Here is a 15,883-nt window from a genome sequence, read left to right on the forward strand (position 1 = left end):
ACAAGAAGAAGAAGAGATGAAAAGGTATCTCGTTATCCTTACCCCTCTCTATTCTGAGAAGGAAGACCGGAAATGGTTCTTTTCTGCGATAGTCATCCGTTGCGCCACTCTAGGCTCTATTTGTAGATTCTCCCCTACGGCTTCTTTACCTTATAGACGAGAATGAATGAGAAACGAGCAGACGAGAAATAAGACGTGTTTGCCGGCGTTTCTTCTACTTCACACCCTCTCCCCTCTGCTGGAGTGATGACAGTCTCCGACGTCTCTCTCAAATCCTCGTAGATGCGACCCATGCAAAACACTTCTACTCCAGGAATTGATCTATCTTCTATCTCTCCCTTGTGAAGTAGCGGGAAGAGCATTCATTCCCTAAGGCGGGAAGGAGTAAGCTCTGTTCCACTCGTATGAAAATGTCTTGAACTGAAAGGAAAGATCGAGTGGCAATTGTACGTAAAGCATTCATTCAAGTTGGGAAGTTCCCAAGGAGAAGAGAAAGATCACGAGAGCTGCTTCAAGGTACAGATCGAGTAGTTTTTTTCCTCCTCTTTCTTGCTCTTAGGAATAAACATTCCTTCTCCTCGTCACTTGGGAAGAGGAGGAGGAGGAGGAATATTTACCTCTTTGAGCGGTGGTTAGTTCAAGCCATAGAGTTCAACGAACTCGCGAGAAGAGAGAAAGCCCTCCCTCTTACTCGCATGATCGTCTCTTACTTACGAGAAGATGTCCGTAGATCCTGCCTTTGTTTCTCCAGTTCTTTCTTCGAGCAGACGACGTATAGTAGCCCTTCAAGGTTCTACCATCCGTCAACGTGGATGGATACACAGGAACAAATCTCTCCAAGACCGACACACAGATCATGAAAAGCCGAGGCACCGACCGAGACGCAAACGAAGAAACAGCCTCGAAGGGAAAAAGAAGACGTCTCATTCTAGAAGGATACCCTTGTCGTTCGTGGAAAGAACTGGAGACATGTAGAGGGGACTTGATAGTCGTCTGTTCCCACCGGTTTGCCAATCTATTGTCTAGTGTCGTGGTAAGGAAAGTAAAAGTCAGGAGGATCCCTCTGGAGCCTCTCCGTCACTTAGAACAAGAGTCTGCGGTATGTTTCGTTTAACGTGCCTTCCATGGACCGGTCGGGATCATTACAATGTATAGTCTTCTTCTCTAGCAAAGAAAGACTGTGCCGGACGATCTGCTAGGAAAGAAGGGGGTGTTAGAGAGAGGTCAGATACGCAGAGAGAGCTGCAACAGCCGTCAAAGCTCGGTCGAAGAAGAAGAGAAACTCGGCAAGTGAGGCAAAGGCACGGAGGCCAGACGCCGTTTTCGAGACTCTACGTTCTCTTCAAGTGGACGAATCGAGGTTATGCCGCCCGCAGGGGAAGTGTACGTACACCAGGTGTAGCTTGAAGTGTACATACACCACGTGTCGCTTGAAGTGTACATACACCAGGATGGCTGTAGTCTGCACACACGAGGTAGATGGACTGTATGCATACAACACGGCTTTTCTTCTCCTCTAGAAAAGCAGTCTGACTTTTCTTATGAGGCAAGATTTTTGTAGGGCTGTGTGACATCTCATCCCCTCTTTTTCTTCTCTCCTCTGCGTCCTCTCGGAAGATTTCTCCTTCTTTTCCAAGTGACACGGGCACATCGACAGTTCTTCTTTGACCTAACTAGCAGCCACAGAGATAGGAGAACCCCCAATACGAAAAGAAGAAGAGACGCCTTCTCTGTTGTCCTCTAAGCCTATGTCTCATTCTCTTTCAATCATTCTTCATGCCCTTCCGATCGACTGTGAAAGAGCGAGAGGTCTTCTTTTTCTTCTCTTCATGTTTTGAGAGATACAGACTCCGAATACACAAAACAGCTTCGCTCCAGGAAAGAAAGAAAGGGCCAGGAAACACACAGAAAGGAAGAAGGCTTTCTATTGGCCGTCCTAACATGAGGAGTAGTCCTATCAGCTTCATACACTCTCCCTTCTTGGGGAGGTAAGAGAAGAAGAGTTCATGTGAAATAAAGGACTTGTTTCATGTACACTTCACTTCCGACAGCTCTTGTCTAAGAAAGAAAGAAAACGAAAGTCTCGAGCAAAACAAGAATTGACGGAGAGAGAAAGAGAGAAAGAACAAGTGAAGCTCTCATGCAGTTGTGTTGACAGCGTTCTTATCAGAGAGAGAGAGAGAGATAAGAATACATCTCGAGGGGAGACTGGATCAAAGAAAGAAAGAAAGAGAAGAAGAAGAAGATAAAGAATGATAGCATAGAGTGCTTGTGAAAAGCAAGAAGGAAATCCTCATCCCCGCTCTCTTCGATCAAAAGATTCCTGACTTGTATTCTTCTCATCGTTAAGAAGATAGAAAGAAGAGAAGGAAGGACAAGAGATACCGGAGGAAAAGAAAAGAGAAAGAAAGCAAGAGAGAGAGAAAGAGGAGAATGATGCGTGAGAAGTAGTAGAGAGATAGATAGAGAGGGAAGGTGTTTTATCGGAAGAGATTAGGTTTGTATCCGTATTTCTTTAGCCATCCTTCTCGTGCTAGTTGGAGCATGCCCATCTTCGCCATGCGAGTAAAGCGAAAGATTCCTCGGCTATAGCCCCCTGATATACACCTCATTCTTATGCGATACTTCCCTACCTAAAGCAGACAAGCACATGACGCATACACACCCGAAGAAAAAGAAGAAAGACATGTGTAGGCAACTCATATCTAGCAAATCTATGTTCTTTAGATTACACTCTTGAGGCACATATACATCGGCTTCCCCCGCTCCTCCTCTATAGATTAACATACTATCTATAGAGATAGATATATACATATGAGTAGCTATGTCTATAGAATCTGTAGAGGTGGATACAGACATAGATGATACAGGTGTGTAGACAATATAGACAGATAGACGTATCCAGATATATACATGTAGATAAGTACACACGTATAAACCACATACGCCAGATAGACATCTAGATAGATACACACGGATAGAAAGGAGACAGGGATCGCGCATTCATCGAGATATGATCTTTCTCCTCTCTATACAGACTGAAGAGAAGTGTACCTCCTAGATAGAGAGAGAGAGATGAATGAAGAGAAGAACATGAAAAAGGAGATCAACAACAAGAAGAGAAAGCAGAAAGAGTCAAATGAGACAGACGGGAGTGTTTCTTCTTACTTTATTCAGAATGGGTATAGGTCCTTTAAAGCCTAGATTTTGGTAGACATTCTTGTAGATTCTCTCGTTCACTTCATTCTCAACGAAAGCTCTCCTTGCTAAAAAGTCTTTCTGACAACGACGATTGAAAGAAGGAAATCCTATAGGAGGAGGATTCAAAACAGGCCCTGGATTACGAGCCGCCATGATCAAATAGTAAACAAGATAAAGAAGAAGAAGAAAAGATAGATAAAGATGAAGATGAAGAGATAGATAAAGATGAAGAGGAAGAGATAGAGAAAGACGAAGAGGAAGACGGAAGAAGAAGAGAATGAAGGAGAGGATAAAGAGCCTAAAGAAAAACTTTGTTGTCACTGAAGATGAAGAAAAGATGGTCGTGTCAATGTTGGATTCGATCGGAGAGGGAGAGAGAAAGAAGAGAAAGGAAGGAAGCGGTACAGAGAATTACCCTGAGACACGAGAGAGACATTCCCTATCCAATCAGAGGGTGAAAAGAAGCGCGAAGGAAAGAGAAAAAGAGAAGGAAGAAGCGAGAGAAACGACAAGGGTTTGAGAAGGTCAGATATTGGCGATGTCGGAAAAGAGGTGGAATTGTTTGTTTCTCATGCGGTGACTTTGGAAAGGGTGAACACGTCTCAGGTGTACATACACCTCAGATAGGTCCAGTGTGGACACGATGATAAGCAATGTATCTCCTTCCTGTCTCTCTCTCCTTCGTAGGGAGAGGAGAGAGGGGTAGAAGGAGGAAGGGCGCTAAGAGAAGGAGTTCACAAGTTAAGAGGAAGAGGCTGACAGAGAGGAATAAAACTTGAAAGAAGGAAACGAAGAAGAAAAGATGTGTATAGAGAGAGGTGAGAAGACAGGAGAAAGGAGAACAGTCTCTGCATTTGAATGGACAGGAAAGCAAAAGCTTTCCCCGTTGTAACGAAGAGAAAGAGAGAAGATGAGAGCTTAGATGAACGTTCAGCAACTCTCTATTGGTAAAGTAAAAGAGCTTTGCTGACGGGCACTGGTAGGGTCGAGAGATAGATCCTCTCCTAGTAAACAGCGAAAGAGAGAAAAATGAGATTTCCTATCTATTCATACCATTCATGCCCTTCATATCCATCCGAGATGTTCATTCACATCTCTTTTGGAGAGATCTTTCTTATCACGTCCAGTTCTCCGGCTTATATACGGAGAATCGATGATGTTCCATACATTCATCACACATGCGCCACTGGCTTCAACAGAAAATCACCAAAGGCGACTGAGTCTCTTTTCCTCTTTCTCTTTTTCAAACTCTCTCTGCTTCTATCCAGAGAGGGTGTGTCTCCCTTCTCATCTCTTTCTTCTCTGTTTCTTCGTTTCTTGTCTCTTTTCTTTTAGGAGAGAGGACCTGAATCTCCATGTAAGACCTGGATGTTCTTTTTCTCTCTCTTCTTTCCGCACGTAAAGTCGCAAGCTTCTTTTCTTTGACTCCAAAACACCAAGGCAGACTTCTGCATCGATACTCATACAAACATCGCTCTTCTTTCTCTTCTTTCTTTTCTCCCTTCTTCTTTTCAGCACACACCCATCTCTTTTTTTTAACTTTCTCTCCATATAAGGAATTTTTCATTCTTTCTCTTCTCTTCTCTCTCTTTTAGTCATATGGTTGAGGGGGCTCTTCTCCTCTCTTCTTGCTTGTTTCCTTCGTCTCAGGCCTTTGAAGTAAGGGAGCCGCAAGGAAGAAAAGTGGAGAGGGCATCTTTCTCTCCACGTCCACCGTCCTCAAACGAGCTCATTGCTTCTGAAGAGTCGTTTCGATACATCAATACACCATGACTTAAAAGTTGAGAGAGATGACGTTAGAGAGAGAAGGAAGAAGATCGCGTTGGAAGAAACATCTCCAGGCAAAGAAACATTTTTCTCTCTCTCTATCTATCTCAAGAATCAAGTCAAGAAAAGAGGGGGTTTGGTGGGTGTATGTACACCTGGAGTCTTGTTTGATTATTCCATAGTTTTTCTTACATTACCTCTTCATTTGATTCTTTCACAGATTCTTTTCTGTCTACTTTTCCTTCCCTGTATAAGTTCCTTATCTATCGTTTGATCTAGAATTCGTCTTTTCTCTCTCTTCTTCAAGTCTCTTCTTCACGAGTGAATCGAGATCGATATCTCTTCTTAAAGATGTGGTAGGTAGTCACATCCTCTCGCTTCTTTTCCCTTCCCCTTCCCAGACCGAGTGTACATACAGCTTCGTCGTCAAGAATTCTTCTTCTGCTTTGTCTATCTTTTTGTTTTTTCTTATCTCTTCTCTCTTTCGAGGTTGTCGACTTCATTCAGGCGCTGTAATAGTTCGTCTTTCTCTATTTCGAGAGATCTCTTCGACGAATTTCTCCATACAGGGAGAAGAGAAAGAGATCTATCTTCTCGAAAGGTCGTTGCATTTTTCTTTCTACTAGATAGATTTGGGGGGGTGTCTTTTTTCTCTTGTCAAAATGGCCGCTCTCTCGGCTCGGCGATTTCTGTTTGAAACTCACCTCTTCTCTTCTTCTTCCTCTTCATCGGCCGCACTTTCCTTCTTTTCCTCTTCTTCTTCTTCCTTTTCAGTGAGAAATCTTTCTTCTTGGAGTAGTAGAAGTTCTCTTCGTCAGAGTGTTAGGAGGAAGCAAGCCTCGCTCTCCCCTCCTGTATCAGTCACGAGTGTATCATCATCATCATTATCTTCCTCTTCCTCTTCTTCTTCTCTTTCTCGTCTTTCCCTCTCAGGAAAGACGGCCTCTCCGTCAGCCCTGGCATTATCTTCTTCTTCTTTACAGTCTTTTCTCTTCTCACCTTCACAGAGTTCTTCTCTTCATTCTCCATGGTCTAGGCATAAAGAATCTCTCTCTCCTTTCTCTTTCTCTCGTAATACAATTCATCCACATACACAGTCTTCTTCTTTCTTCTTCTTACCATCCCCTTCCTTCTCCTCCTCCTACACTACAGCCTATCTTCACTCCATCTCTCACACCTCTTCTTCTTCCTTCTCTCCTCCTTCTCGCTTCTTCAGTTCTTCTTCTTCTGACTCGTCCAAACCTCGCAACCCGTCTCCTTCCTCGCCCTCTTCTTCTTCTCCTCCTCCTCCTTCTTCTCCTCTTCCCCCTTCTCGCCACGATCCTGTGGCCTTCTTTCGGCGTCATTCCTCTTCTCTCTTTCCGTCAAGTAAGAAGAAGATAGGAGAGCAGGCGGCTCTTCTCCGGAGCTCTTCTTTCTCTAAAAAGCTTCAAGGATTGCAGCATAATCTCAAAGACCTCCAGACGCAGATCTCCAAGAGAAGCTCTGCGCTGCGTCATCAGTGGAGAGATCTAGATAAAAAGGACTTTCTTCAGCGGCAAAGATTGAAGCTAAGATCCCAGAGACAGCAAGTCTATCTTCTCATGACAAAGAAGCAAAAAGTGATGCAAGAGAAAGGGCTTGTCTGGATTGACGCGAGAAGAAGAAAAGTCGAGAAGGCTCTTTACCAGCTTGAAAAGCATAAAGAGATGGAGAAGGTCATAGCTCAGGGAAGAAAGGTAACTTCACTATGCAAAGGACAGAGACATGCATGCATGTATATGTGTATGTAGAGATATGTATGGATGAATCTGTATATGTGTACATGTATGAATGGGTGAATGTATACAGATGTATGTAGGGTATGCATGTATGTATGTAGGATATCGATCTCTATTTGTATGTAGGTGCCTACATGTATCTACAGATGCTACGTATAGCCTACCAGGGTTCTTCTTCTATCGCCTATGCTTTTCCATCTCTCTATATCCCCTAGCTCTCTATCTAACTACATATGTATTTGTCTATGTGTGTGACCTATGTATGTGAGGATATCTATATAGTCTTATTTTGTCGTTGTATAAGAACGATGGAATCTCATCCATTTCTCTCTCTCCTATATCTTCTTCTTGGACGTCGTGATGTGTATGCAAGTCATCTATCAATCTCTTCTTCTTCTTTTCCTCTTGCCTCTCCTCCTGTCTTGAATGCACAGGAAAGATGTACATACCTCTCTCTCTTCTTCTTTTGCTCTTTCTTCTTCTTTCTTCTCTCTTCTTCTCTACTGTACCATGCTCTCTCACTCGAAGTCCAACACTCCTCCTTTTCGCTTTGTCTCCTTCTTGTCTACCATTCTTCTTCTTCTCTTTGTATGAAATGTGTGTGTTTCGGTAGGCGACGGAGCGTCTTCGAGGTTTGTGGGAGAGGTATGGCTGGGCGTCTGTCCTCTCCTATCTCATGTAAGTCCCTCTCAAACTCTCCTTCTTCTTCTTCTTCTCTCTCTTCTTCTTCTTCTTCTCAGGGTCTAGGGGGGCTTCGAACTCTTTATAGATACATAAATAGACTTACATATATACATAGATAGATAGATGAAGATACGTTTTTACGATAGATAAAGAGATAGATAGATAGATAGATTCAACATAGTTACATACATAGATAGATTAAAGATAGACCTCTCTCTATATGTATGATGACTGGTAAAAGTTCATGGGTCTGTCTCTCCGTCTCGGGGATGCAGGGAGGAGAGAAGAAGAAAATGAAGAAGGAAGAAAACGATCATTTACACTTGACCCACTTCCTTCACCTCAAGTCTCTCCCTCTATCTGAAACGTATAGGTCTCTATAGATCTATAGAGATTTAACTATACACAGAATAGTTCAGAGGATTGCCAGTACGTTCAAGTGAGACGTCCAACATAGAGAAGACAGACAGACAGAGAGAGTTAAAACTCTTCTTTTATTCATGGAGCGACCATTCTTTCTTTCTTTCTTTCCTTTTTAGAGTGCATGCGGGGACTTTTCTTTCTCTCTTTGGCATAGCTCAACTGATTAGCGATGAGTCTGTCCAGTGGGTCGCAGACAAGTTACATCTCGATAAAATCTTCGACACTCAGGCTCTTGGTAAGAGAAAGGAAAAGAGAAAGAAAGTTGCTAGAGCATGCATACATGGATGGAGAGTGAGTGGATGTTCTTATATATTACGTATGTCTACTTCTCTTCATTCACCGGGTGTACATACACCTCAGACGTACACAGATTTGGATGTATGTGAAGGGTGTGTATCAACATGTGTCCACATCCTCTGTTCAGGTGTATATACACCTGAGAGGTTGAAGGGAGGGAGAAGGTAGAGGGAGGTGATCGCCATGGAGGAGGGAGTGGCGATCCTGTTTGACGTACGTTTGAGAGTTCTTTTAAGGAAGAAATAAAATAGATTTCTCTTGAGAGATAATACTGTTACGATAGAGAGATATACACAAGAAGAAAGAGGAAGGAAGAGAGATAAGGAGGAAAGCGTTTGAAAGAGAAAACTCTTTGTGCATATGCGACCTTACAGGGGTTCCTCTACATGCATGTATAGAAACGTTATGCAGAGACAGGTCAGCATATTCATATATGTATATGTATAGGTGTGGATTGACATAGCTCTATGTGTGTGTCTATACATATGCTGGGGAGGTCTACCCATCACTGACCCTTCAATCCTTACGTTCCTTTAGCTCTCCTCAACTCCTCTCTTCTGTCTCTCTCTCGCTCTTCCTTCTTGGGACTCATCTCGATGCATCTTTCTTTGGCTCGGCAATTGTCTCTTTCCCTTCCTCTCCTCCTCTTTGTTCTATCTCTTCCTCGTTCTCTCACTTCTTCTTCTTCTCTTTCTTTCATTTTCCTGTGTATGGTTTCTGTCTTTTTCGTCTCCTTAGCGAATGAGCGGAATGCCTTTTGGGGCCGCGTTCTCTTCGCTTACGCCGCATGCAAACCCCTCACGCCTGTACAGGTAGGTAACAGACACACCCCCACCCTACGAATCACGGACATAGAAATAGATAGATAGATCAAAGATAAATAGATTACAGATAGATTAGAGATAGACAGATAGACCAAAGAGAGATAGATAGATAGCGGGATTCAAAGAAGGGCCGCGTGAAAGAAGGAAGGGAAGAAAGATGAGACGAAGAGATTCGAGATAGATAGATTAAAGATACATAGATAGATAGATTAAAGATAGCTATGCGTATGGTCAGACATAGCGAAGCAGTTGTAGGCCCCCCTGGGGTTGGATCTCTTCTTTTTCTTTTTTTTCTTCTTCTTTTTCTTTCTTTTTTCTTCTGTATATACAGGTCCTCTCGATCGTATATGTGCAAGAGCTATCTGCCTAGCTATCCTACCTAGCGTGTCTTTATATCTCTGTCTATCTCTATGCATCTGATACATCTGTACAGAGAAAGAGAGAGAGTTGTCTAAGCTTCTTGGTGGAAATCTCGCACGAGAGCCTCCTCTCATTCAATTCCATAGGAGAGACTTTTCTTTTCATTACCAGATCTAGACGTCGTTGTGTCTCGCGCCTTCTCCTTCTCTTGTCTCACAAAGGCATGCAGACACCTTCCTCGACGTGTCTATCTTCTCTCCCTCTCTCGCCGCTTCGCTCGCCTTTCCTCGACACCCGCACAGACATACACTTCATACAGATATCTGTAGAGAGACACAGAAGACACATGGATATCTATGTATGTGTACATACATGTATATGTGCATGTCTGTATACTGTATCCATACGTATGTATGTAAGTATGTATTTAGGTATCTACGTGTATGTATGACTACCCAAGTTGTACGATATGAAAAGTCCTTCATGGATTGCTTCTTCTTCTTCTTTCTTTTCTCTTGTGTCTTTGAAGGTTGGGCTGGCTATATGGCTCACCCCTCCGCTTGCAAGATTCATGAAGATGAGAGGTATACCTTTACATGTCTCTCGCGAATCTGTCTCTCATCTACGACGGCGCTTAAGAAGATTAAAAAGGAGATCCTCCAGTTCTTCTTCTTCTTCGAAATCTTTCTACAGCCCTCGAGGGGGGAGAGAGAACAGCAACTCTACTCTCTAGGTTCTTTCTCTTCCTCATCTTTTCATGAAAGATCACAGACATAGACAGACAGACAGATAGAAGATCGATCAAATGAAGCCATAAATGAACGAAGTTAAGGAGGGAGACGTTGGTAGATGGATTAAGCTCATGAATAAGATGAAAGGGAAGGACTAGAGAATAGTGTGCGATTCTCTGAAGAAAGAGACCGCGCGGAGACAGATGGATGGATAGATCGACTGTATAGATAGGATCGATAGACTTTCTCTTATAGATTGATAGAAAGATGAAAAGTAGATAGAGAGATTAAAGATAGGTCGAAAGAGAAAATAGATTGACAGATAGATGGGTAGGTAGATAGAGCAATGACGATGATGAGAAAGATCTTGTTAGTCGACCTCCCCGTCATTGCTGAAGAGAAAGATAATGATAGGGGGGATAAGGGGGGGGAGAAAGCGTTCGAACGAGATGAATGAAAGAAAGAAAAAAAGAGAGAAGAAGAGAAAAGATAAAGCTTTATAGTGACTATCTTCTTCCGTTTGGTTCTCTTGTATTCAAGGTGTAGCGAGAGATATAGATGAAAGGAGATGTGAGGTAGGAAAGAAAGAAAGCTGAGAAAAGCTCTCTCATTTCTTTCTTTCTTTTCTTTGTCTAGATAAGCCTAGTCAATTCTATCCATCCTTCGCGTATCTCTATAAAATGTTCCATGCATGCACACGCAGATAGACAGAGAGAAGTAAGGGAAATGTGGATAGATAGACATTCTTAGAGTCTATGAAGATGATGAGGTAGGTGCTTGGTATTGGGGTGTATATACACCTGTATTATAAGAGGTAGAGGTGAGTCGCCACCGTCCCAGGTTGGGTAGATGTGTGAAAAGAGAGTTTGCATTTGAAATACTTGTGTATTTATGTAGCCATACCCACCGCTCTCTTCTCTGAAACACCCGGAGAGAAGAAGAAGAAGAGCAACGACAACATGAAGTGAAGAAGACAAAGGAAGAAGAAGAAAAGAAGTGAAATCCGGAGAAGACCTCCTAAGCAAAGAGACTCTTCTGTGTGGAATTTAAACAGCCTTCTTGGTGGTTCTGAAGCGATAGATTTACCTTAGAGGAAGAAGAAAGTTCACAATGTGTGCGTGAGGGGGGGGAGATGAAGAAGGCGAAGAAAAATCGACGATGAGGAGAGGCAGAATGGCATAAGGCGAGAATGAAGAAGAAGATAGAGAAACAAGAATACGCAGCGACTTTGTAGTGGTCTATCTGTTTATCTGTCCTTCACCCTGCCTACCTATCTACCTATCTATCTTCATTCTATCTATCTATCTTCATTCTACCTATCTATGTATCTTTTGAATGGATGGATTTATCTGTGTATGTCTTAACCTCCGTTCTGGGCTGTACTTTGAACTCTCCGAGCAACGCACACTCCGCCGCTTGAATTTATTTTCTTTCTCAAGGCAATAAGGCACTTTTCTTCTTCATCTTTCTCTTGAACCTCCTTACCTGGGACCAACAGAGGATGAAAAAGAAGAGGAAGAAGTCCATGTAGCAGTTCTTTCCTTTCTCTCTCCTCTATCTCTTGAAAATGCTGTATGGGGTACTGCAGTCACACTAGTCTGATGGAAGAAGAAGAAAGAGATCTCTTCTATGACTTCCCACAGAGACTCCCCAAGATTCTCCACTTTCTTTCTTTTCTTTCTCTTGCTCGGTCTGTCTTCAACTTAGACACAATCCTTTCCATGATTAGTTTCCTGTTCGAGTGGAAGACAAAAGAGCTGTCTGTGGAAGATGTAGTACGAATCATATGAAGAAGAGGAACACCAAGAGATATCTAGACTCTTCTCTTCTTTAATTCCTTCTATCTTCTCTCATGTAGAGGAAGGTTATTTTCTTCCTGTTCTCTTTCTGCAATCGAAGAGAAAAGAACAATAAGTAAATACAGATTCAGCCCGTGTATAAAAAGATCCCTGTAGCTACATAGATATCTGGAGAGAGAGAAAGACTCGTTCTCCATAAGAGAGCGATAGACTAACTACCTACCTAAGTGATGAGAGTAGGCGGAATGGAAGAGGAGGAGGTGATAAGTATGATGTGAGAAGGACGTTGTTCTTTGAAAGAATGAAAAAGTCGATGTGTCGGGTCTTAGCTTTTACCTCTGTCACTTTACCTCGTCTCTTCCCCCCTCAGGTGTACATACACCTCAGGTCTTGTTTGCGGTAGTATCGTATAGGTATGCGAATTGTGTATATGACTACCTGAGACTTAAAACGTACATACCTGTCAACTACCTTCTCTCTAAGATTGCTAATAGATAGATGATAGCTGAGAACAAAGGAAGCTCTTCCTCTCTTTCTTTCTCTCTTTCTTCCTTTCTTTCTTTATCTCTTTCTTTTCCTACTTCTTCAGAAGGCTACGCACGGACTTCTATGATAACGTGTGAGGGTCATGAGTCTTGTCACGACTATATGCTTGAATCGACTCTTCCCCCTTCTTCTTCTTCATCTTCTTGTCCTTTTCTCTCGCTTCCCATGGTAGTGGGTTTTTCTTCTCCTTTTAGTGTTCTTATTCTCTGTTTGCATCTCCCCTTCAAGGAACGAGAGTGAGTGAGAGAGAGAGAGAGAAAGAAAGATGAAAGAGATCTCTCTCCTTTTCTTTCCGTTACCTATAGACAGATGTGTTTCAACGAGTATCTTGAAAAGAAAGACAGTCTTCTCTCTCTTCTTCTTTTCCAGCATTAACGGAGGATCCACATATATGATCAAAGATAAAAGAAAAGAAGAAGACTGCAACAGCCGAGCGAAGGAAAGAAAGAAAGGCAGACATCTATGCTCCTCCTTACCTCCTTTTTCTCCGCTCATGCATATAAGAAGTTATGAACATAGAGGCATCGACAATCTATCAAACGTTGAGGTGTACGTACACCCCAAAAACACCTCGCTGCTCCATCTGCAGCAGTTTGCTACCTCCTTGGGTCAAATCTTCCCTTTTTTCTTCTTCTCCTGTTTGCATGCAGATTTAGGTTCCGAAGAAGAAGAAAACAAGACAGAGAGACATGAGTCGTGTCTCTTTGTCTCGTCGCCTCTCTCTCCTCCAATATGCATCTAGATCGTCTCCACGCACCCCGTGCAGAAACAGACATATCTGTAAAGATGTATTTTGTCTATACAAATCTTCCTCTCTCTCTGTTTAGATATATCTGTATACAGTGTGTACAGCATCTACACACGAGTCAATTCTTCTTTCTCTCTTGTTCTCCCCTTGTATCTCAGCCCTTCCTGTATGAGAGAGGCTTCTTTCCTTCCTTCCTTCCTTCTTTCTTTGATCTATCTATCTATCCATCTATCTATCTATCTTTCTTTCTTTCTTTCTTTTTCACATCCAGTGCAGGAGCCGCTTCGGGCCGCAGTCATGAGCCTGGTGGATGGAGAGACACCTCGCTGAACAGACATATCTCCCTTGCAGAAGAGAGGCATTCGTAGAAGAAGAAGGAGAAGAAGAAGAGCCACTCCCCACCCCTGTAGCGCCTGAACAGCTCGGGTCATTCACACCTCCGTCACAGCTACTGCTATGATTAGTTGGATAGGTACTGCTAGAAGAAGAAGAGGATGACGAAGAGAGAGAAGAAGAAGAAGAAGTTTTGCGTGCATTCATGCAGAGAGGGCATCTATACTTGGCTGGAAAGCCACAGCAGCAACACAGACGTCGAGGGAGAAGAGAAGAAGGCCCTGCATGCAACGTCGCCCAACATGGCGCATCCGGTCTAGAGAAGAAGAAGAGAAAAAGAAAGAGAGAGAAGAAAAAAGAAAAAGAAGAAGAGAGAGAAAGAGATGAAGATGAACGGCAACGAGAAATGAATGAAACGGAGAAGAAAGAGAGAGACGGAGAAATGACGAGAGAGAGAGAGGAATGAGGGTACGACGAAGGAAGAGAAGAAGAGAGAGAGAAAAGGCAAGAAGAAGAAGAGAGTGAATGGAATCTATTTTCTCTTCTTATCATGACTGGGTCACCGTGAATTTTTGTTTCATAGCTCCTTTTCTTCGAGCTAGCCCCCCCCCTTCATTCCTCGAGCTCCATTCTACACATAACTGTGATGGATAGTATACATGTATGTATACATAGTTGTAAGATAGATAGATACATACAGACACATATAGCTATCTATTCATATGTACAGAGTCTCTCTCTACATGTATCTATACACATAAGAGTCGTAGGCTTGGATAAGACCAAGGCATGCTTCGCTGCTTCTTCTCCTGCTGCTTATCATAGTAATACCCTACAGAGCTAGAGAGAAACAGAAGAGAAGAGAAGAGAGAGAAAGGAAGGAAGAGGGAGAGAGGGAGGGAGCTTCTTCACGCTTCTCCTCCTTGTCTACTTAGTCGCGACACACCAACTTCATGGTCAACTCGATTTAAAGACTTGAGAGATCGGCAAGCAAAAGAAAGAGTAAAAATGAAGGAAAGAAGAAGAAGAAGAAAGAAGAGAAAGTCAAAGAAGTTATTGCCGGGGTGAAGACACAAGGCCGCCACGATCAACACTAGAGACCCAAATCTCATACAAACCACATCAAGCCCTAACCTATCTAGTTATGGATATCTATATTTATCTTGAAGCTAGCTATGAAATTTTAGTCTATCTTAGGTCTATCTTTCTATCTTGACTGGGTCTTCTTCCTCTTAGACTTCCTTGCATCGCTCCTACGAGTCTCTAGTATCGAAATGTTCCCCTTCATGACCTTTGTTTCCCCGGCTTTTTTCTTTCTTTTCTTCTCTCCTCATCCTCCTGCTGCTGTTGTGTCTTACCTGTCAATCTCCTCTTGAGCGACGATAAGATTTATATCTAGAGGCTCGCGCTTCTTTCTCCATCTTTTCTTCTCTCCATGAAACGCCCCTGCGCCCGGCCCACTACCACTACTACTGCCACTACTACTACTAGTGCCAGCTCCTCCTGCGCATGCGCCTCTTTCAGATTTCTCTGTATGTTGTCTCCTGTCTCTTTTACTTTCTTTCTGCGGTACGGAGGCGCCGCTACTTTTTCGGTCACCCGCTGCTGTCGATCCTAGGCCGGAATGCTCTTCATCTGAGTCGGTCTCCCCCTCCGAATCTTCTTTGGCATGCGAGTGGTAAGAAGACCGCTTTCGAGAAGAAGAGGAAGAAGAAGAGGAATGCTGGCGAGAACTTCCTCGATGAGACATTATTGGCGTGAAGGAAGCGAGAGAGAAAGAAGGGAACGAAAAGAGAAAGGAAAGAGAGGAGGAAGAAAGAAAGAAGAGACCGGAGAAAGGAGAGTAGAAAGATAAGAGAGAAGGGAGAAAGAAAGAGAGAGAGAATGAAAGAAGGAAAGAGAGGGAATAGTAGTGTCAAAGAGAGGAGTGTTGGTCATTGCCTAAGAAAAACTTCTACCAGAGTGCATGTTGAGAAAAGAACGAGAAAGAAAAAGACGAAGACGAAGAAGAAGGACGAAGAAGAGGAGGAGAAGAGGGATGGAGCGAATGAGAAGACGAATGACGACTGTCTTGACAAGAAGACGACTACGCAGAAAGAGGGAGAGAGGGAGGGAATGGAGGAAAAGATGCTAATGAAAAGACTCGGCTTTACCCCTCACTGCGCAGCCTCTGTGTCTCGAGGATGAAAAAGAAGAAAAAGAAGGAAATAGCAAACAAACCAAAGAAAAATGAAAGAAAAGAGTCTCCTTGGGTCATTCACGTACCCACCTTTCTCACATCTCACGGATCTTCTTTTTCTTTTTTCTTTGCATGCGCATGCAAATGGTACCACTAGAAACAACACTACTACAACAGAATTCGACAACGTCTGTAGAAAGGAACACTAAACTCCTCTATCTATCTATCTTT

General features: G+C 43.0%; 3 protein-coding genes across 3 annotated transcripts; 1 reads left to right on the forward strand and 2 right to left on the reverse strand.

Annotated features, from left to right (window-relative positions):
- Positions 1-23: 23 nt before the first annotated feature.
- Positions 24-4,495, reverse strand: CSUI_007844 (mitochondrial ribosomal protein s14). The gene is made up of 2 exons (XM_068067987.1): positions 3,169-4,495; positions 24-2,633 (listed from the first exon to the last, which is right to left on the reverse strand). Exons 1-2 carry the CDS (start codon positions 3,352-3,354, stop codon positions 2,481-2,483), a joined length of 339 nt encoding a protein of 112 aa, XP_067920032.1. The 5' UTR covers positions 3,355-4,495; the 3' UTR covers positions 24-2,480.
- A 25-nt stretch (positions 4,496-4,520) lies between these two features.
- On the forward strand, positions 4,521-10,049 carry CSUI_007845 (uncharacterized protein; the record flags this gene model as incomplete). The annotated part of the gene is made up of 5 exons (XM_068067988.1): positions 4,521-6,686; positions 7,342-7,406; positions 7,952-8,070; positions 8,871-8,944; positions 9,846-10,049. Exons 1-5 carry the CDS (start codon positions 5,631-5,633, stop codon positions 10,047-10,049), a joined length of 1,518 nt encoding a protein of 505 aa, XP_067920033.1. The 5' UTR covers positions 4,521-5,630.
- CSUI_007846 (uncharacterized protein) lies at positions 7,080-15,867 on the reverse strand. Its single transcript, XM_068067989.1, has 4 exons — positions 14,832-15,867; positions 11,533-13,789; positions 9,485-9,639; positions 7,080-8,936 (listed from the first exon to the last, which is right to left on the reverse strand). The coding sequence occupies exons 1-2, from the start codon at positions 15,221-15,223 to the stop codon at positions 13,402-13,404; spliced, it is 780 nt and encodes a 259-aa protein (XP_067920034.1). The 5' UTR covers positions 15,224-15,867; the 3' UTR covers positions 7,080-8,936; positions 9,485-9,639; positions 11,533-13,401.
- Positions 15,868-15,883: the final 16 nt, after the last annotated feature.

The sequence above is a fragment of the Cystoisospora suis genome (genome assembly GCF_002600585.1).
Source record: "Cystoisospora suis strain Wien I chromosome Unknown contig_4224, whole genome shotgun sequence".
NCBI classification, from domain to species: domain Eukaryota; phylum Apicomplexa; class Conoidasida; order Eucoccidiorida; family Sarcocystidae; genus Cystoisospora; species Cystoisospora suis.